This window comes from Columba livia, chromosome 29, assembly GCF_036013475.1.
Source record: "Columba livia isolate bColLiv1 breed racing homer chromosome 29, bColLiv1.pat.W.v2, whole genome shotgun sequence".
Classification (NCBI taxonomy): Eukaryota; Metazoa; Chordata; class Aves; order Columbiformes; family Columbidae; genus Columba; species Columba livia.
This window is the reverse complement of record NC_088630.1, coordinates 936,587-958,776: the sequence shown is the minus strand read 5'-3', so window position 1 is coordinate 958,776 and position 22,190 is coordinate 936,587. Positions and strand designations below refer to the sequence as shown.

Sequence of the window (22,190 nt, the reverse complement as noted above, 5' to 3'; positions counted from 1 at the left end):
ATAATTATCCACGCATCGCTCTTCCCCCCCCCACCCCCCCCCGCCCTTTCCCAGCCCCCCCCACGTGATGCCCAGGCCAATGAGGATTGAAAATGGCCTTGATGATTCAGACGGGGGCGACGTCACGGGGGTCAAGTTGGCGGGACCGGGAACGGCACCGTGGAGCAACAGCGACATCTGGCAGCACCGGGCCGGGACCTTCACGTTGAACAAAGGCAACCCCCCCCCCACCCCCCCAATCCCGGACCCCCGCCCGTTTGTTTACCAACGGAGCCACGCGTGGAAATAAAAAAAAAGGGGGGGGGGGGTGTGAAGGACAAGCGGGCGACAAAAATATTTTAAAAATAGAGATTTTCGAAATTATTAAAATTTGGGGTAAAATTTAAATTTAACTATTAAATTTAAAAATAATATAAATTTCCCCCTTTTTCACCCTCTTGCCTCCTCGCAATTTTTTTGCCACCCCAAAAGCGACTGAGATCCTTAATTGTTGCCCCCCCTTCGCCTTGTCCTTCCCCCGCCCGGCTGCGCTTTCCTCCCCCTCCCCAGCACAGCTCTGGGTTCCTCCGCTGCTGCGCTGCTGCTTCTTGGTGTTATTTTGATGCTTCTTACCATTATTTGGGGCTTTTGGGGGGGGCTGGATGGGGTTTGGGGTGCGGAGGGGGATGCACTCGGCGCCGCTTTGGTTTTGCTGCTTTGGGAGAGAAAATAGGGGCAAATTGGGGAATAATTCAGAGAGTCTTCAGCCAGGCGGTTCCCCAAACCCCGAACCTACTTAGAGCAGGTTGGATATTTCTCAAGCGTTTATTTCTAATGAAGAAAAAGACGGTGAAAATCCAGCTTGGCTTTATTTTCCTTTTATTTGGGTATTTTAATGTCTTTTAGCCTTTTCTCCCGCAGCAAAGCAGCTTCGCCTCCCCTGTCTCTGCGCACACAGCTTTTTCTAATTATCCAATTTCATTCCCCAACTGTCTTAAGTTTCTGGGTTAAAATGGCATGTGTGGTATTGTGCTGGGGGGGTGGGGGGAAATCCTCGTGGAGAGGGGAAAAAAGAGGTGGAATTTGGGGCAAAAAGAGCGACTTTCAGCTGGTGAACTGCGAGAGTTGCGATGGCGTGGTGGGTTTCTTCCCCTCCTGTCTGTCTGTCTGTCTCTCTGCTCCCTCTTCGGAAAATACTGAGTGTGGGGGGAATCATCCAACCTGGGGCTCCCTAAATATAACGCAGAAAGGTTTGCAAGCTGAAACTTTCCCGATTTACTGGGTTTTAGTTGATTTATTCGTCTATTCCTGGGGTGATTCCACCAGGAAAGTTACTTTTCTCCCCAATAAACCCTCTCGCCGCTTCTCTGGCGCAATTCGCTGCGATGGCAGCTCAAGTTGTTGTTTTCTTTTCCATTTTAAATGTTTGGTGGCTTAAACAAGACGGAATTTAAAGCCCCGTGTTTATCGAGCCCACCCCCTGAACTTTATTAGCTTGATTATTTTATAAATCGTGCAGTAATTAAGCTCTATAGTAGGGTTTGTTCCATCATTTCCCCCGCGTGTTGCAAGGCTGTGGGTGAACTCGGGTTTTAGGTGAAGCGGCGGCTTAGGGCAATGGGGAATAAATAAATGAAAAGGGAGATAGCCCGGAATTTCAAGATCATTACGATTAGAAAGAGGCGGGTTCAGAGTCACTTTCAAGGGAAACAAAAAGAAAACGGTACCTTTCATTTAAGGAAAAAAAAAAGAAAGTGAGCGAAATCGGGTTAAAAAAGCCGCACATAGGAGCGGAAAAAGTGGAACTTGACCGTTTGGGGTAATTTGTAACGGTTTAGAGCAAAGTCCTGCTTAAATATTCTCACGTCTGCAAACCTGTTTTCCCAAAGATTTGCCAAAGCTGGGCTGTAAAATCCCCCTCGATTCGCTTTCAAGAGCCTTCGCGGGTCTTCTTGCCGCATCAAGTGGGATGAGTTTCAATATCTTAGGCCGAAAACGCCTAAAAAGCGCATAAATCCTATTTCGTGAGGTCCTGCCCCAGCACAGCAAAAGCTTGCGGAGCCTTCAGACGCCATTTGGTTCCCCTGGAAAGCTATTTGCGACTTTATTGCCTCTATTTGTGTTATCTGCATAGGTCTTTTTAAACCGGTTTGATAGAAATCGTTCCGTTTTATGATATGCAACGAAAATTCCACATCATATTTATAAGCAAAGAATAAAACTTTAGTGTGGGAGCCAATATTTTCTCATTTATAGGTGATGAAATTAAAGACCAACGCAATTTTGTATTATATTGCTTTTTCACCCCCCCCGGTTTGATTCTTCCCCCCCCCCTTTTCTACCTTATTTTTGCAGCTGATGTGGCGACCCAATAATTTATGCCGCTCAAACAGTTACACATGTGCCTTTTTGGGGGACACCAAAATATGACCTTATAGTTTCCTGCATTGTCTGCCTAAAGACTAAATATGTTTTCCTGATCTTTTTGTTTTCCCGCCATGTATTCTGGAGCGTTTTTGTCCAAGAAGATACGAAGGATTTGCACGGAGCACATTAAACCTGCCATTAAATGATTCCGATTTGGCTTCTTCGCAGAACCAGGCGCTTCGCAAGAGTCAAAAATCCCCATCCAGGTTCCTGGAAAGAGGAAAATACGATGCTGGAAACCTCATATTTTATGAATGTGTAAACGTTGTGAGTATAAACTCAAGATTTACACCGTTCGCAGGCGTTTTGCTCGCCAGGTTTTGCCAGCACAAGGTGGGGATGCGAAGGTTCGGAGAGTTTCGAGGCTGCTTGGTGAGTCGCTGAGCAGCATCTTCGCGAGCAAAAGGGGCCGAGGAAATCTCAGATCAGATTGTTCATAATAATATGACCCGGATCAATCTCGGCACTTCACTGCGATGAGGTTTTTGGCCGTGGGAATGGGAGAGTTTGCGTTAGGAAGCAGCACGGAGGCGTCTCCAGGAGACCGAATATTGTTTAAAGTTACAAATAATTAGAAGTATGATAAACATGGGTCATTAATGGAAAGAGAAATAAAATTCATCAGCCTAAGTGGAACCCCCGTTGGGAAAAATGCTTGACGCTAATTACAGAAAATAAATACGAACAAATGCTATTAAAACTTAAAAGGAGAGAGTCTACCCGTGGTAAGGACTTTAATAACCTACTTTGAATTTTACACACTTGTAGGGGAACCAGAGACACGTAACCGCTGCGTGTTCGGCCGCTGCCGCCCCCACGCCTCCAACCCGGCCTTTTTTGGGCCGTTTCAGGGGGTTTGGGGGCTTTTTACCCCTTTCAAGGCACACACGAAAAGTGGGGTTTGCCCTCATTTCGCAGGCTCTGATCCCTCGAGGGGGGGGACGCTCGGCGTTGTCCCCGCGTCCTCCCATTGTCCCCAGCGCCACAGCCAAAACAATCGCCCTAAAACCTCCCCAAATCCGTGCTCAGGATGGGGGGGGGGGGGGGAAAGATGCCCCAAACCCCCTTTTTTCCCTACGCATCACCCCGAGGAGTATATAAATGTCTCCAATTTGGAAGACAAAGCATCTCTCAGGCTTCCCCGGAATACTTTACCTGTCCCCTTTTCAATCTAATTATTTAACCGTGAGTTATGTGGAGAAAGCGCTTCTTATGCCCATTGTATTTTTCACCAAGTTTTGTTACGTTTTTATGGCAAACATTCATTTTCGCTTCGAGGAAGTATTTGGTAGCAGCACTTTAATGATTACCTTAAATTTGTATTTCTGCCCGGTATTATGCCCCGTGTTGTAGCGGAAATAATTCTGATTTATGACAAAGTACACTGGAGTACAATAACAGCGATGCAAAAATAAAACCCACGCCTTTTATATGTTGGCTTAGAAACTGTAAACTATCACCACAAGAAATCTATCAAACTTTACAATCCCTCTTACCCCGCTTCCTTCTTTCTGAGTAACTTAAGTCAAAGAATTATGGAATGATATTATGTTCCTTGAGGTGGTATTGAAAACCATGGTCGGGCTTTTCTACCCCCAACATAGCGCCCATGGGCTGGATGGAGTTTGGACCCGTTTTCCTTCCCCTTTGATCACCAAGGTGAAATTTGGGAGATATAATTCATATATAAGCAAGAGCGGGCGGAGTGACGGAGCACAACGATGTGACACGCGGGTTTTGGAGGAGTTTATTCGGTGTTGAAATGTTTCCTTTAATTTTCCAACCGCGTTAACAAACTTTAATATTCCCCCTTTTCTCCCCCCATTATAACAAAAATATGGCAGAGGTGGGGAAATCCGGGTGGGAGCTCTGGAAATGCGGATTATTGCACGTTTGGAAAATTAGAAGTGGTTTTGCTTGGATTTTTGGGGGGAGAAGCTGCGGGTTTGAAGCTGCGAAATAACCGAGCGGTTGATGGGAATGTGGATTTTGGAGGGTCCCTTTTATAAAGCTTTAATCAAACCCAACCAAACCAATATAAAAGTTCGGTTGAAAGAGGCGAAGAGTAACGATGAAAGGTAACAATTGAGCACAATGAAGGACGTGCTAAAATCTGCGTCTGCCCCGCAAGTTAAGAGCAAACCTCAAAGAATTGCTATTTTTCACTTATGATGATGGGGAAATGATTCCTTTCAAACTTGGTGCAAACGCTGATCGTTTACCAGGCGCCTTTTAAGCGGCGACGGGGGCGCGTTGAGCGCCCCAAATAAACGTTATTCTTGCAATTAGAATGAAGACAGAATTTGGAGAGGACCGGCCATTAACACTCGCGGTTCTGCTTGAGAAATAAGAGATTTGGAGGTTGGGGGGGTATCTCAATAAATACCAATTTCACCCCTATAGCATTGAAATAAGCTGGAGACAGTGGCCCTAAAACCTGACCTTTATGTTTTGCTCTATTTGCCTAAATTCGAGCGTCTCCCCCTCCCAAACACAACCAGAGGTGGAGAGCACTGAGAAACGTATGTACGTGGAGAACATTTTCTTTCAAAACCACCGTATTTCTCCTTTTCAAAGATATCTATTTGAATACGTTTTCCCACACCTACAGGGCTGAGCGCGGGAGTGACCCTCGAGGATCTCCCGCTTGCTTAATCTTGGCTTTGGGCTGGTTTAACCGTCATTTGTACAGTCACATACGGTTTATATCAAGCACATCTTTAAAGCAGAAGCCTGCAGATTCGCTTAAGCGAGTATCGCTTAATTCAAAGAAAGGAATTAGGCCGCTTTTTAACAATTAAAACGAATTTACTTCGCTACTTGTAGCACATAAACAATCGCGACGTTTACATTCGCTCTTCCCCCTCCTTTCCTTTTTGCTTGTATCCTATATATTTATTTTTCCAGAATGAATAAAGCTCTTTTATGGGCTCCATCAGCAATCTGCTCCAGCCTAAATCCTCCACTCCAGATTAAAAAAAGAAAGCAAAGCAGCCTTATGAGGTTGCAAACCGCATTCTGGTGGTTTCATGTTGTAATTTAGGAGTTATCAAAAGCAGAGGGACGTGCTCCCATCTCACATGTGCTGCGCATCCCGCAGCCCCAGCTTCAACCAGGCCTCAACCGGCCGCCATTTTGGGGCAAAATCATCGAAGTCATACTTTCCATACATTCCTGAGCTTCCCTCTCCCCCCCTTTATTTGGGGGGGTTATCTATATATTTATTTATGGGGGACTATTTTTGAGGGTCTATTTATTTGTTGATACCATTTTATTTGGGGGGGTGTCTATTTTTTAGTCTCTGTTTTTTAGTCTCTATTTTTTAGTCTCTATTCATCTTTTAGTCTCTATTCATTTTTTAGTCTCTATCCATCTTTTAGTCTCTATCCATCTTTTAGGCTCTACCCAACTTTTAGGCTCTATCCATTTTTTAGGCTCTATCCATCTTTTAGTCTCTATCCATCTTTTAGGCTCTATCCATTTTTTAGTCTCTATCCATCTTTTAGGCCATATGTATCTTTTAGGTTCTATTTATTTGGGGCGTCTATTTATTGTGGGGAGGGTTGTCTATTTATTTTGGGCGTCTATTTATTTGGGGGGGGGGGTGTCTATTTATTTTGGGCGTCTATTTATTTTGGGTGTCTATTTTTGCGGGCCTATTGATTTTTAGCCGGCTATTTCTATTCGGGGCTGGGAGTGTTCAAACTATAGGGCGAGTTGCCAAACGCTTTGCCTAAAATGCACAATTCCTTCCCCGAAGTTGTATCCCCCTCCTCCCTTCAGCCCCCTCCTTTTTTTTTTTTTTTTTAATCTTCAAATTTACATTTCTTTTAATTTTGCCCGTGGCTTTTCAATATTTCAGCAGCAAATTCGCCGCCGGTCCCCCTTCGGTTTTAGGAAAACCAATTTAATCGCCTTTGCTCCAAAGTTATAGGCCACCAGGGTCCCTGGGAGAGGACTCCGGGATTTGGGAATTGCTGCTGCTTCTCCCTCGGGAACAGCAATTGCTCCTATAAAAGCTCCTCGTAGCCAAATAAATGAATTCACCCACGGATCCACAGGCGAGGATTAGCTCAAATTGATGGGCGATTCGCGCTCCGCTCGCCAAAATCACTGACTTGCTCCTTGGCCTTTTTGCTCCTCTTTTTAATGTTTTTCTTGTCCGAAATCCCAGCTCTGCGAACCGAGGTCAAAACCCGGTGGAAACGGTCAAAAAGGCAGGAATGTCGCGGATTTTTGTGCCGCTCTCGGGAAGTTGTTCGCTTGGACTCGCTTTATTCAGACGCCGACCAAGGAGGTTTCGCTTTGTCACACAGTCAAGTTTAGGAGCTCCTGCCCCGGTACCTTCGGGAGCTGCGGGGCGGGGGGGGCGTGGGTGCATGTGCGTGGGCTGGGAAGCCCCGTCCGACACCACGAGGATCTCTGGACCCTTTAATCCAGCATTTGCAGCTCTCACAGATCCCTTCCCCAAGCGCTCTTCTCTTTTTTCCTCCTTTCTTCTTTCTTCTTTTCCTTTCTTCTTTGTTTTTCCTTTTTGCTTTTTCTTTTTCCTTTCCTCCTTTTTCCCTTTTCCTTTTTCCTTTTTCCTTTTTTCTTCTTTTCCTTTTTCCTTTTTTCCTCTTTTCCTTTCCCGTTTCCCTTTTTCCTTTCCCCCCTTATTTCCCTTCTCTATTTCTCCCTTTTTACCCCCCCCCCCAAATGAATTAATCTGCTTTGTATAGAAGCCAACATAAGTGAATATTATTATCCCGCAAGAAGCCAATTAGAAGCCGGCCCCTTCGTCTCCTTCCCTCTCTGCAATATTTCACAACCAAGTCACCCAGGGCTGCTTCCAATATGTTGTGTATGAAATCCAGGGAGCAATAGGAAACAGGTTGGGTTGGTGTGTTTCGTACGTCACATGGAAAGGGCCTTCGTAATTAGTCTGGGTGTCATTAACGTCGAGCACAGAGCGAGCTCCCCAGCCTATGAGGGAGGTTTTATTGTGATGGACATCCGAGGTAGGAATAAACTTGATGGAAAAGACTAAATGCGTGCTGGGAATTAAGAAAAAAAGAGGAAAAAAAAAAAAAAAAGAAAAGGAGGAAAAACTTGTAAAACTTTTTTATGCCAAACAAAGTTATAAAAACTTTTCATGCGTTAAGATATCAAAAGGTTTATAACAATAATAAAGAGAGTGTGTGTGAAACCTGCTTGGAAATGCATTAAATGCTGCGCGGCTGAGTTAAATATTAAGCATCATAAACGCCACGCGGGGTTCAAAATTAGAGCTTGAGGTTAGTTTGGGTGGGTTTTTTGGTAGGAAAAATGTGGGTGTCCTCCCCCAACCCCCCCCAAGCCCCCCCCGGCTCCCTGGGGGCGGGGCGGCCGGGGAGCCGCGACCCTCTCTGATGCCGCTTTATTACAAAAGGGTTAAAGGTGATGGACTTGACTTTATTGAAGTTCAAAGACATCATATATTCACATTTTTCTTCCTGTGGGGCTCACTCCCACCCCTGCACCCCCCAGCCCGCCTCGGAAAACCCCACGCCATGGCGATTTTTGGCTTCAATGGGATCCGCACCCCCCCCCCAAAAAAAGAAGCCGCATATATCACCCTCTATATAGGCGCCTGCACACTGGATTGGTGATATACATATGTCCCAACCTTATCATCCTTGTACCCCCATTGTGGTACCCAAAGCATCTCCAGTACTCCCCCCCATCCTCCACCAGCCCCTTATCTCCCCCCACAACCTCCCCAGAACATTAACAGCCCTTTTCCTACATGGCACTGATGCTTAATGCTGCTGTAAACTCCCACATGGTCTATAAACTTGGATTTTACAACTAGCATTCCATTTTAGCTCGCGAAAACTTTGAACTAGGCCTACAGTTTCATTGTGCTGCAGTTGAACTGGAGCCTTGGAAAAGTGCGGGGAGGGGGGGAGAGAAAAACAGGGAGGGGGAGAGAGAAGAGAGGGGAAAAAGCCTAAATTCCCTGGGCAAGACTCCCTTATTTGTTTACTATTTACTGCGGAAGTCTTTTCCTTTAGCCAGACGGGGTAATTAAGAAAAATTAAGCTGTTTAGTGCTGCAGTCTTTATTACAATGTCTAGACTGGCCGCTTTTGTCCGGACAGCCGCTGCTGTTACGGAGCATTAACTGCCGCTTCTGACCTCCCGATATTCACCTTATTGCACCTCTCTTTAGTTTTCCTAACCTTGGGAAGGTTTGGCAAACACTCATTAAAGAAAGGTGCTTTTTTGGCCTATTTTGTTGCCTTTTTTTGGGGGGTGGAGGACAACCCCCTCCTCGGGATGGTCCCATCGTGCGGCTACATCTGCCAGGAAGATGGTTCCTACCCTCAGCTTGTCTATTTTACTTTAGACCCCACAAAAAACATAAAGGAAACCCTCTTTTTACCCCTCGTTTATTCAATGTAAAGCTTAGGGCGAGACCTTTAGGCCGGGACAGGCGTCCTTTCAGCTCGCTGGCTTTACGAATAAGAAATACTCAGAAAATAAAGGTTTTGCCACCCCCCACACTTTTTTTCCCCCTTTCCCACTCTTTTAATGAAAAACACGTCCCTGAACATCCTTTCAAGATCATATCGCAGTGTAACCGAGACGGGTCTATCCCGAAAGCCTCAAGTTTGCATTTAATCGCGCGGGGGGGTGTTGGGATGGAGGCAAACGAAGAGCATTTTTGGCGGGTTTATCATAATTTCCCCCCCCCACCGTTGTCAAATAAAATCAGGAGACACCATCAGAGGTTGTTGTTTCTTTTTCATTCACCAGGGTTGTATTTAGAAGCGAGTATGAGAGTTTTTACAAGAACACGGTGAATGGATGGGAAGAGAATGCGCTGTTTCTTGGCTGAGGGGGGGTTATTCTCTCTTTGTCGCCCCCCCCCCGTCCATACGCACAATCAGAAAACAGGACTGGAAGCCTTAAATATACAGAACACCCCCCCCGCTCCCAAACAAACCCACCCTTCCGAATTGCCGTATTTACACCAAATACACGCACCACGTCACCAACGGCATCGCCGGCATTTCTTTGTCCTCGGAAACGTTTTAGACACAGCGAGAAGAGCAAAAGGACGGTGGGGGGGGGGGGGGGGGGGGGGGGGAGGAGGATAAAAATCACTGTGCCTGGGAGTTGAACTTGTTTTCCTTAAGCTGGAATTTAAGGACTTGACTTTGCATTTGTGCTTTGTAGGTATAAGGTATCCTTGACTCATGGAAACGCAGCTCGTTTCTCGGTGTAATTAGAGTTTCATTCATATATTTTTTGAAAATAAAGAAGACTAATATATTGTTCTCAGGCAAATGCAGGAAGATTAACTAGAACCGGAAAAGAGCGGAAGGCATCTGGAGCCAAAATCAGGGCAGGATTACTGGGCCAAGAAAAATCCTATAAATTTCAGCTCGCTGGTGATACAATGAATCCCACACCCAAGGTGGAGGGTTCGTATTAATATCAGTCCTATTAGAGCAGATTGCAGCGAGTCCCATGAATATGGATGATGATATTTCTGCTATGCATTCAGGTATTTAAGCTCCTCGAGAAGAAACCCACACCACAATGACCGCAAAGAGGCTTTTAAGAGGGGAAATTCTAATAAAATGGTCAAATAAAATCATAATGTAGAACAGCTTGCAACGTCTTTATTTGCCACAGAATTTCACAGAGTATCCTGGGGACTCACTTTACATACACAAAGGTTTTTGTTTTGAATTATTCTATTTTTTTTCAGGATTTTTTTTGCCCCTCTTGTTCTTCGTCTCCCATTTCCAGAAAAAGAACCAAATATACGAAATGTATTTACAAACCATTTCAGAGACACGATTGTAAATGTATTTTCGCTTGGATTTCCCCCCCCCCCACTCCCCATCCCGACTCCAAATGTAGAAATGATACTGCAGAGAATATATACGCACACACGCCCATATATATGCGCATATATATATATTTTTAGATAGAAAGGGTGGACGGAGGAGGTGGAAATAATGGGTGGGTGTGAATGTGCGCGCACACACACACATAGAAGGACATTCACACACACACACTCACCCCAGATAAAGTGATTTGATCCTACAGGGAGACTTTGGCCGCTCTTGTGATAACAGCTGCGGGTTGAAAGCACCGCAACACACAGCACTGCTGATTCAACTGCACAGGGCGCCTAAGCAGTGATAGCAATTAAAATCATCATAATAATTAAAAAAAGAGCAATCCCGACCTGTTCGGGGAAAACAAATGGAAAAAAAAAAAAAAGGGAAAAAATTAAATAAAATGTTCGTGGAATTCAAGTCCTTGAAGCGGGAACTGAAAGAGAATCTCGCTCCTTTTGTTCCTGTCCCAGACATAGAAATGTAAGTAACGAAAAGGCTTAAACTTTGAGGTTGCTTTGTCGACTCAAAGGGCAAACCCGCGCTCGCCACTTCTCCTCCTCCTCACCCAACGCTTCGCCAGCACAGGGGATGGCAAAAGATGTTCACAACAAGGGATTTCCCGAGAAATACTGCAGGCGGTCTCTGCTTAGTTTTTTTTCTTTCATTCTTCTGTTCTGAAACCAGATTTTAACCTGTCGGTCAGTAAGATTGAGCATCCTAGACAACTGGAGCCTTTTCTCTTTGTTTATATAGACATTGAAGAAGAATTCTCTCTCTAGCTCTCTGATCTGGAATTTCGAATAGGGGCATCTCTTCTTCCTCGTTCTGGGAGCACCTTAGAGAACAAAACAGAAGGCAGAGTAAATATCCTAAGGAAATACATGGCACAGACTCATCTTCACAGTTACATTAATAATTCCCGTTATTAATGCAGGGGGAGATATCTTCCAGCAGTTCGCCTATTGTTGGGGGTAGCAGAGGTGAGGTTATTAAAGATCGCGGTGTTAATTATTTTCCCAGTGCACGGGGCTTAGCGCAGGCACATTTTCGGTGCAGAGAGGTTATTTTTTAAGATAAAGAGCAAGCTGCTGGAGCGGGGCTTAAAGAGGCCGAAGGGGGGTGGAAAATCCACGCTCAGCTGCAAATCTGTTATCTGTATAGAAACAGCATGAGCAAGGTTGGAATTAGAGGAACTAGATATTACGTTCCGCATAAGTTTTTGATTAACTCCAGTCCTCGCCACACACGCAAAAAGGAATCAAAGTGAAAGAGAACTTCGCATCTGATCTGCAAAAGGGGGACTCTGCACCACGAAAGCAAATGGGGAAGCAAACCCACCCTCCCTCTTCCCCAAAGAGCCCCTCGCTGAACGCCAACTCGCCAAGTTGCCTGGATCCAGCCTGGAAAACGAAACAAAACTCCTCGAAGACTGCCTGGAAAATGGGAAGACGCGCAAAAAACCCCACCAAAACCCACCCAGAAGAGCCAAGCGAACAAGCGCGTAGGTAAAAGCCCTTCCTGACAAAAGCTGGACGCTCCACTGGGCTTGGGGGAGAATAAATGGGATTTTAAAGAGAGAAGTCAAAGAAAATGCTCCGCTTTGCCTGCGAATCCGGCAGATTCCCCCCTTAGCGCTGCGCTCCCACCACGAGAAATGGCTTAACATACAGTTTTAATTAAAAAAAGCCCTAAGCATTTTGCATGCATCTCAATGCCTTACAAAAAAAAAAAGCACAGGCAGCTAAAGTAGTGTTCTGCCCAATTGCCTTTTACCCTCAGCAACCCGGGACCAAATCCTTTTAAAATGCTCATGTAAGTTCATGATCAAAGTTAATATTTGTCACGATGGTGTGCTTTTAAAATTTCACAGACTCTAAGATACTGTGTCTGCGCCTAACATCTCCATTTTTTTCAAAGAGCTTTTCCCATCGTAAAAATTCTTCTCGTTGGAAGAAAGAGCTTTGTAGGTTATAATAAAATCCTTTGAATGCTTATAAAACTCCACATAAAATTTGACCGACAAAACACACGGGCTAGTCCCTTAACCTTTCCATTTACTGCTCTACCTACTCGAATTGCTGCTTTTGCTTCCTTCCTTGGTGACAGAAGAGGACGAGGCTGAAGACCCTGGGTTTGTGTTTTCTTCCTCATCCTCCGGGTCCATCCCTTGCTCTCCGCGGGATGACAGTGCGTGGGCTTGGGGTTCTGCCTCCCCTTTCCCCTCACCCTTCTGCAGACAGGTCTCCGTCGGGTTTTCCGCCCCGCAATAAGCGTTTTCAAAGAAGCGGTCGAAACCTTGGGGCAACACCGTGTTTTTGTTCATGCTGGTGTAGAATCCCGTGGCTGGCGGGTGGTTGGAGCTGGGGTGGTGGTGGTGGCTGTACACGCTCTCGTTTTTCATTAGCATTTCGGTCATGGTGGAAGGCGGGATGCACTCTCTATGCATCAGATCTTCAGCGGAATAACACGAGGCGTAATTGCTTCGGTGGTGCCATTTACTCGAGGGGTCTAGCCCATAGGAAACCTCTCGCACGGGCTGCACTTGCGAGAGGTTGGTGGAGTAAGGGTAGGAGATTTGGCGAGAGGGGGCCTGTGGCAAGAAAGATGACACAGTTGAAAATTCAGGGACGTAATAGGTACAGCTGGGGAGGTAGAGATTAGAAGCGCAACCTGCCCTTTCTCCAAACTCAGCGCTCCTCTCCTTACGCGACTGGGAGCAGAAGTTGCCCAGGTTCACCGAGTTAAACATCTTTCTCCTTTTCTTGCTCCTATAGCTAGATGTTTTGGATCCGATGTGCGGAGGGGAAAAAATTTGGGAAGGCGAGATGACGCGCTATCCGTCTTAGTCGCTCCGGAGGACACGTGATCCAAAGTAGATATTGTCATATATCAGTTTGGAGCACTTAGATGCGTAGGAGTGGTTCACTTAGGTAAGATCTCAGAGGTTCAAACGATTGGTTTGCAAACACCGCAGAAACATTATGAAAATCAATGGCAGATTTGTGCTCATTTTCCCGAAGGCACACCCCTCCCCGGCGCAGCAGAACAAGTACAAGGGGCGGCTTGTGAACTTGCTGCTTTTTTTTTCTTCCTTGCTTTTTTTTCCCCTTTCCCCCTCCTCTCCTTCCTATTTGGATTCTGCTTGTGGCTTTTCAGCAGGGTTTGGAGATGGGGTGGGGGCGATTTGGGCTGGGGAAGGCGGGGGGGGGGGGAGAGGGAGGGTCTTAGGGAGCTCGAACGGTGTTTTTCCATCTCTTTTTTGAATATTTTAATTCCGCTGATTGATCTAAGTCATTCTTACGGCTATTTCCATCCTTAGAAGCGTTCCTGGTTAGACTTTAGGTAGCTCAATTAAACCGCTGGAGATGCAGAAGTAAGTTTTGCAACATTTCTCTGCAGCTTTTCCCACAGCTGGGCTGCCAAATTATAAGTAAATCTCTATCTATCTCTTTATCTGGGAGCAAGGGGGTTGGCGCTAATTAACAAGCTTCTAACATACGCTAATTATCTTGATCTCTATGTGCACATCAACTATACATCACGCAAGTTGGCATGCTTTATGGAGAATATACCATTTAAGCAATGACAGTGTGCGGGGGATCGTGTAAAGTTTCCAACTTGAAAGTTAAAGCAGGCCTGGCTTAATGACTTTTGATATCGAATTAGCGATATATCAAGGAACAGAACAAATGAATTAAGTCAGCGTCTAATAAATATTCGAAAACCTCCTTTAATGTTCGGTTAAATATTTATCACGTAAGAGTGGCATATTGAATATTTAATGCAATTGTTTATTGTCAATCAATGAATGTACTTTCAGCAATACTCTCATCATTTATTCTTCCAGCTGAATTAAAAAAGATATTCATATTAAAGTCATTTGTCTTCTAGCCCGTGCCCCGGGAGGCTCCTCTTTCTCTGTATTTTCATACCAAAAATCAGGGATACCGAAGTGCTGCCGGGTATTTTGCGAAGAATTATTAGGCGGAAAAGATGATTAGTGAAAGAAAACCAAATAAAGGCAAAATCTCTTCTACAAACCCTCCGAAAGGTGCACCTGGAGGACGTGGAACTTGTGCGGGGAATCCCGCTGCCTTTAAATAGCCTTGAAGGAGCAAAATCGCCCCCAACAATTGGGCTCTAATCGGGTTTTCACCTGGATTAGGAATCATCTGCTCGAGGTGGAAAACGTTGCTCTGCCGAACAGAGGTGGCCGCTTTCATCTATATATGAAAATATTGCAGCGCATCCCCCTCTTTTTTCACCCTTTTATTTACAGGATGCCACTTAGTCCCCCCCCCCCATTGAATCATCCCTTTAAAAACGCCCAGTAAAAGCAAGAATAAATAAAAAGATGGAACTGTCCACACATCAACCCGATTTAAACTCCATCCTGGGGTCTGTTTGGTGCTGGGCTGAGTAGCCCGAACAAAACTAATGCACCAGGAGAGAGCGAGCCGCTCTTTATAGGAGAATCTTCTCAAATCGAGTCGCAGTAAATACAGAAAGCAAGAAGGAAAATAGGCAAATCTCAGACTTGGAGCACTGAACCTTAGCGGGGGGGAAAGCCTCAACGGCCGCCGTGTTTTCGCTTTGCTCCCCGAAAAAACAATGCGGAAACTCACCCGAAAATAACCAATTAAGCAGAAAGGAGCATCAGAGGGTCCCAGCCCTGCTCGGGGATGTCCCTCTTGGTGCTGAGCATCCCTAGGCGGCTCCTTTTGCACCTCGCTCCTCTCTATTTAATTGTAGTTAGTTTGCCAGCACCCAACCTGCTGTTTGCGTTTTAACCGTGTGTGTGTGTGGGTGCTTAATTCCTATGGGGGATGTAGGGAAACGGGGAGGAAAATGCACCTTAAGAAACCGGGCGGAGGTTGCTAAAAAGATAAATAACCTTCAATTCACAGCAATGCAAAGAAAAATAGAAGGGCGGGGGGAAGAAGTTGATTTGAATGGAAGAAAACAGCCCCGTAAGTGCGTACCTTGCAGCCTCGCAAGGTTTTAAGATGCATGAGCAAAAACACACAGTGGGTGTTTCAACGGGGCTTTCCGAATTGTGGTGTTTATCGGGATTATCGGGATTGTAGCTATTTATTGGGAATTCTTGAAGGGAAACATGGCGGCTTCACCAGCTCTTCCTCACTTGGAGCCTTCTTCATCCTCCTAGGGCAAAACCATCATTTCTTCTCATTCATTTCTGGGTTTCCTCCTCCCTGTCTCTGGCTTTGTGGTTTCTAGTGAAGAGTCGTTCTCATAAAACCCCTTTTTATAAGGGATCGGGGCGTGTGAGTCTCTCTGGATGTGTGTGTGCAGATAGAGATACACACTCATATAAACATGTCTGTAATTCCAAAACGAGCTGTGTTTTCCTCTCTACTGCACCGTTTGCTTGATGAATATATATATGTGTATTCAACCGTATATATTCATCATATATATATATATAGGGGGGCAAGAACTCTGGCTGCAGAGATGGATTTCTGCAGGTTTGTAATCTGCTCTATTTTATGACTTGGCCGTCGTTTTGGGCAAAACTTTTAATTAAAGTGTCAGCGATCTGTTCACTTGGCTTTTTATGGACCAATATTCATACTAACTACAAACTAATAATGTTAAGGTATTGTTTATGGGTGTCATGATTTTTTCCCCAATTCCCTCCTGTTTGTAACCTGCGCGGGGGATCTTCCCCTCCGATTAAAAGGGGAAAGGCTCTAAAATAGCCTGTTTTGTTGTATTTATTCCAAGCTGGATACCGTAGGAAGGCTGAAGGCGCGAAGCTTTGCATCCAGGAGACGAATTAGAGCGTGTTGTTGAAAATATAATACCCAAGCAGCTTCTTAAACCCCAAACAAAGCACAGACACCCCCCCAAAAAACCCCCCAAACACAACAGAAATCCGTGTGGCATCAAACTCGCCCTCTCTCTTCTAGGCGCGTGAATAATTTATTGCTCTGCGTAGGTAAATACATCTAAGCCAAGCCCTGGTGTCGGTTTGGTTTTTAAACCCGGTTTAAAAGGGAGGATTTGCCTGTTTCCTGCGAGGAAGGAGAGAAGAGGCAGCTGTGGAGCCACAGCACTTGAATTTGACCACCAAAGTGACCACCATAAAACGGAATGAGGGCTGGCGGCTCGCATTCCTTTTGGTTACCCTTAAAAAAAATCAAGAGAGAAAAAAAGGGGGGGGGTAAGGACTTTAAAGCGTAGCCTTAAAATATCCCCATCGTTTCACCCTCTTCGTTTTTTGGAAACCTGCGAATGGGAAAGGTTAGAGCGCGGAGGGGGAAATGAAAGAATTTGCGCTCTCTAAGGGGAAAAAATATCTGGAGGAACTTGAGAATGGGGGAGGAAATGTCTGATTTGGGCGGTTGTGATATGGTTGTGTGGGCTGGATGGAAATGTCCTGCCTAGGAGGTTTTTCCCCCCCTTTTATTTAGTTATTTCTCAGGGAAAGGGAAGGAGAAAGAAGGGGAAGGGGATGGGGAAGGGGATGGAGAAGGGGAAGGAGGAGAGGAGGGAGAAGGGGAAGGAGAAGGAGATGGGGAAGGAGAAGGAGATGGGGAAGGAGAAGGAGATGGGGAAGGAGAAGGAGAAGGAGAAGGAGAAGGAGAAGGAGAAGGAGAAGGAGAAGGAGAAGGAGAAGGAGAAGGAGGCGGCAGCGCCGAGCTCGTCCCTCCTTGTGCCTGTTTTTGCGGTTCTATGGATAAACACTCAGCTTTATCCCCGCGGCTCAAGCGGGGGCTCCTCTCTACCCAAACTACAGAAAGAGCAACGTGCAAGGGGGGAAAAATAGTCAAAACCCACCCCAAATCCAACACCCCCGTTGCTCACGAGTCAGCACTGATATATGCAAACACTTCACCCATTTCCCAGCGCTTTCAGCAGCCAAACAGGCTCCAGTCTGGGAAGATGCGTTTTGCGTCCCTAATGTGATTTTTTCAGGGGATGTTCGAGGCATTTCGTGCTCAAAAAACATTGCGGCAATGGCACTAAAATCCCGAATCTGGAGTTGTGAGCGTTGGCGTTCGCTGTGTAAACATCTGAACTTATATTTTGATTTAGGTTAATCCTGTACTTGAACTCTTCCCAATAAATCATTCCTCTTCTTTTTTTCCCCCTTCTCATTGGGGAGAAGGTTTATTATTTTTTGCCTTCCCCCCCAGATATCTGAACTGGATGAAAATTCATGAGCAACCTCTCAACTTCGGTCCAAAACTTGTTGGTAAGTATTGCCATAAAGAATCCTTTGTCCGAGCCCGTACAGTAGGGAAACTATGGACTGAGAGGAGGGAAACGGGGGGGGAAATAATCGTTTTAAAGGAAGAATAAGTAAAAATAGAATCGATTTTATACCGACCTGGTATTATTTACACCCTGATATTTTCCCCTGTATCAGCCAGTTTGCTTTGCCTCCTGCTTTTTGGGGGAAAAAGCAAGGAGTTTTTCCAACCTGTGCTGCAAATGCATCGGGAGTGGCTGCAAACAGCGTTTCTTTAGCAGCTGCATCTCCCAGCAGCTGCGGAAAATGAGCTTTGCTTTGCTAAATAGGCTCCAACTTCTGCTGCCTAATGACTTGGGCCTATCAGATGTTCTCAAAGTGGTTTTCCCTCCCTTCCATGCCGGTGCTACAGCTCAGATGGACTTAGAAAAGGAGAAGAGAGGAAACTCAGGCCAGTAAACAGATTATAGACACCGCGTGTGTGTATCGGAAATCTGAGGGGAGACACAACAGCTACAAGTGGGAAGCGCTTGGAAAAGATTATTGTCCCCAAATGGCAAAGATACGTTTAATTGGATGGAAGCCAGGCTGCGAAAGAAAACTATATAAGCTGCGAACAATTCAAAGGGAAGGGGAAAAAAAATGAAAAGGACTTAGATCTCTCTAGACCTGAGCTGCAAGTTCAAAATCATGTGGACTTAATCAAGATAAAAGCGGATTGAACTGTGCTTCCCAACCGCAGGCAAGGCTGGGGCTGTCTGGCCTAAAAATGTGTCGGATTCAAATACAAGTGATGCCGAAGAGGCGTTAAGAAGGGTCGGGCTTAATAAGAAGCGATGTAACCAACACTTTGCCAAGCGGCCTTCCCGTTTATTTTGCTTCCCTGGCCGTGGGCCGCAGGGAGAGCTGAGGCGGAGGAATCTCAATGCCCGTGTGTTTCCATCTATTTATTGACTTTATTTCCCTGCGCAGCTCGGTTGCTGGAGCACGGATTGGGGAATTCAAGCCAAACCTCACAGCGCTCAGAACCGCTGCAAAACTCAGCTTAGAGGAGACAGGAAACCCAGAGGAGCTCGTTAAGCAACACCTAGTTCTGTTCCACAGCCTCTCTTGCCTTTATTCCCCTCCAAACCTCTAAAAAAGCCTTATTTCAACACAAAGGAAGACATATAAAACACACCCAAACCTTTTTAAAAGCAATCCCTTTATTCGCCAGGCGTTCCCCCTCGATAACTTTAGCAGCGCCACCGAAATGTGCGAAATGGTGTAAAAAAAAAGTCGGAAATTGCGGCAGGGAAAATGTATTTTCTGTTGGGTGACCCATTTATTAGCCAAATAACCCCGAAACGCGACGTTCGGAACAGAAGGTGGGTGGTTAATCCCCCCACCAGACTTATGAAAACCTCACACACGTTTGCATGCGTGGTATTTAATCCTTAAATACTCCAGAAATCATTGCCGAGTATCGCACTTTAATACTTTGGCTCCTGCATCCCCTCATCTTTTTGTTTAATAGTGTGGGGTTTGTTCTGTTTTGTTCCACAGGAGCTACCACCACGATGGATTTCCCTCCGATAACCATTGATCAAAGGCGAATCTCAGCATTTTATGGGGATAAACTTCAATAATTCGCGGTTGAGGGCGGGCTGGGCTCCCTCTTCCATCCTCGCATTAACCAGAATAAAATGGAACCAAATCCTTCAGCCGCTTCACGGGGCGACGTTTTCCAAACGCATCTCCAGCTTTTAAATGGAGTGGAAGGTGGAAAATGTCAACGTCCACCCCTCTCCATCCACCTATGGAGTTAATGTATATACCTGCCTGTCTATACACTTCGCCTATAAAGTGCAACCTCGCCTGCAACAGCGCGTCCATTTGGAATGTTTAGATGGAGAAGCGGAGGGATTGGGGCACACAAACCTCTCTTAAAGAAGTTGCTTTATTCTATCGCCTCTCCGAGCAGCTCCTGTAGAATAATAATCGATATTCGCATCTTTTCCTTCGTCGGGGATGAGGGTTGAGTGTTTTGGTGGTGTCGTATTCAATTGAAGTGGATATATAAAACAATTAATGTAGCCGATGTTCTCCTTTAGCAAGCTCCTTGGCTTTAAAATACCTCTTGTATTGAGACGATAAATTATGAATTAAAAATCGGTCCAATAACGGGACTCTTGTCTAGTCCCTCCTTCTGGAATATGTGTTCTTCTTCTTTCTTTCTTTATCTTCCTCTCATCCTCTCTTTCCTCTTTAATTACAAAATCGCGAGTCTATAGCACGGGGAACTCTGAAGTACTAAGTTATTTGCTCTTACACCATAAATGCCCTCAAATCCTCGTTCATTGCTATATTACACCCGTGTATGCTTCTGATTTAATATTTCTACCAAGTAGAGCATAGAATTGCCTAAATAACTGTATAATTACCCCTTCATATTAAGAAAAAAATGGCCTTTTCCATTACAATAATCGCGGGTTTTCTCCTTCCCAGCTGCGGGTGTTCATTATTTGTGCCCTTTGCTCTAAGGCAAAGGCCGAAAATCGGGGTGGGGGTTAATATTTAATGCAATTTTTCTCTCTGAAGGGGAAAAATCAAGGAAAAAATGAGCCTTTTTTCCCCTTCTCTGGGTGTTTTTGGGGCCGTCGGGGTGTAGAGTCGGGTTCCCCCGCAGTGTCACGGGGCTGTGGGGACGGTCACTGTCACATCTGTGGAGCCGTCCCGGGGGGGGGAACCACACACCCCCCATCACCCCCCCACCCCAAAATCTGCCTGTTAGAGGAGAAAGAAAGAGCAGAACCCCCCCCAAAATGGAAAATATCTACGTTTCGGTGGGTGCGTCCCCAGCCCGGGTTCGGCTGTGCAGGGGCAGCAGCCACCGCTCACAGGGGGGAGGTTGGGGGGGGATTTTGGGGTTCAGGGTGGGGTAAAATTGGGGTGCAAAGACACAAACCCAAACCCATCGGATTCCCCTCCCGGCCGAGCTTTTTTTCCCTCTTTCTGCCGTTTTCCCACGGCCCGAACGCGGAGGGTTTGGGTGATTTCGCCGTTTCGGGTGCATTCGGCTTCTCCTCCTCTTTATTTTCCTCCTTTTTTTTTACCCCACATCCCTCCCCCTTATTTCTTTTCTTCTTTATTTTGGAGTGCAAAGCTTCAGGATGAATCCAGCTCCGGGTGGGGTGACGAGAAAGCGAGAGAAGGGAAGGACAATACCGCTTATTGCAAAGCAAGAGGTGAAGGGACTTGGGGGGGAACTTTATCCACCCGTCCCCCATTTTTCCCCCATTTCCCTGGGTTATTCCTTATTTATTCTTAACCCCTTCGCCCTCCCAGGGCTTAACCCCCGCTTAAGCCTTTTCCAGGAGTCAACCCCACATTCTTTTATTCAATTTATCCCCATTTCCGAGCACAGCTTGGCCCAATCCCAATTATCTCCTGCACCCACCTAATCCCCCACCCTTTTATTCAATTATTACCCCTCTACGCTCATTTTTTCCCCCTCTTCGACACAAAAAAAATCTGCCCCTCTCCCTCCACCCCCTTTTTTCTTTCTTTCTGCCTTACCGAGCGAACTTCATTGTTTTCTGGAGGAAATGGTAACGTTCAGACATTAAACCTTAATTGGGCTTTTCTTTATGATGTTTAATTTCCTCCGCGGCAGACGGGTTTGCATCTTGCTGGTAAAAAAGGAGAAGGGGGGGTGGAAAAAATGAAGAAAAAGGAGAAGGAGGGGAAAAAAACCAACTTGTTTGAAGTCTGTAGTCCAGCTTGGGGAGGGGAGAAAGGATGAAAAAAAAATCGGGTTTTGGAGAAAAAAGCTCCGGAAAACTGATTGTCCCTTGGCTGTTGCAGCATTTGGATCATCTCTCTGCCCCTCACCGGTGGGAAAAGGGGGGAGAAAAGGGGGGAGGAAAGGGAAATAAGAGGAGCGGCGTTGAGCGGGCGGGTCGCCGGCAATGGCTTTGCCCGCGGGGCGCGGACGGGCCGCGGAACGGAGCCCGAGCCTTAACTTGACCTTCACTTTGCCAGGGCGGCCCCCGCCCACCCAGACGGGAGCGCGGGCGGATCCTCCCGCGGGGAGAGCGCGCAGCGCAGCGCAGAGGGGAAAGAGGGGAAACGGGGAAATGAAATAGAATGTAAAAGTTAAATGGAGGAGAGGAGAAGGAGAGTGAAAGAGAGGAGAAGGAGAGAAAGAGAGAGAGGAGAAAAGGAGAGAAGGAGAACGAGAAATAAAAAGAGAAGAAGAGAGAAGAGAGAACAGGGAAAGAGGGAAGGGAAGGGAAGGGAAGGGAAGGGAAGGGAAGGGAAGGGAAGGGAAGGGAAGGGAAGGGAAGGGAAGGGAAGGGAAGGAGAGAAAGAGAGAGAAGAGAGAGAAGAGAAGAGAAGAGAAGAGAAGAGAAGAGAAGAGAAGAGAAGAGAAGAGAAGAGAAGAGAAGAGAAGAGAGAAGAGAAGAGAGAAGAGAAAGAAGGAGAAAAAGAAATAGGGGGTGAGGGATGTCGGGGTGAATGTGAGGCAGCTCCTGCCCCCCAGGTCCCCCCAAAAATCTAGATTTCTCTAAGTTATTCTCAATCTGCTATGGAGAGGGGGGGTGAAGGGAAGTTTTATCCGCTGCATTAAAATAATCTTCTCGCTGACAGTCGGGCAGAGCCTTTTGTGTCCCTGTGTCCTCCCCGAGAAATCCCCTTCACCCACCG

The 22,190-nt window shown here is 46.1% G+C and overlaps 1 protein-coding gene across 1 annotated transcript; it reads right to left on the bottom strand.

Moving 5' to 3' along the window:
- Positions 1-9,646: 9,646 nt before the first annotated feature.
- Positions 9,647-13,073, bottom strand: HOXC11 (homeobox C11). Its single transcript, XM_005514730.3, has 2 exons — positions 12,356-13,073; positions 9,647-11,120 (listed from the first exon to the last, which is right to left on the bottom strand). Exons 1-2 carry the CDS (start codon positions 13,032-13,034, stop codon positions 10,888-10,890), a joined length of 912 nt encoding a protein of 303 aa, XP_005514787.1. The 5' UTR covers positions 13,035-13,073; the 3' UTR covers positions 9,647-10,887.
- Positions 13,074-22,190: the final 9,117 nt, after the last annotated feature.

Excerpts from the sequence above, each read along its gene's own strand:
- HOXC11 (XM_005514730.3), bottom strand. The coding sequence starts at position 13,034 with ATGTTTAACTCGGTGAACCTGGGCAACTTCTGCTCCCAGTCGCGTAAG. Across the intron at positions 11,121-12,355 it reads AAGCAAAAGCAGCAATTCGA|GTGCTCCCAGAACGAGGAAG; the intron begins GTAGGTAGAGCA and ends TTGTTCTCTAAG.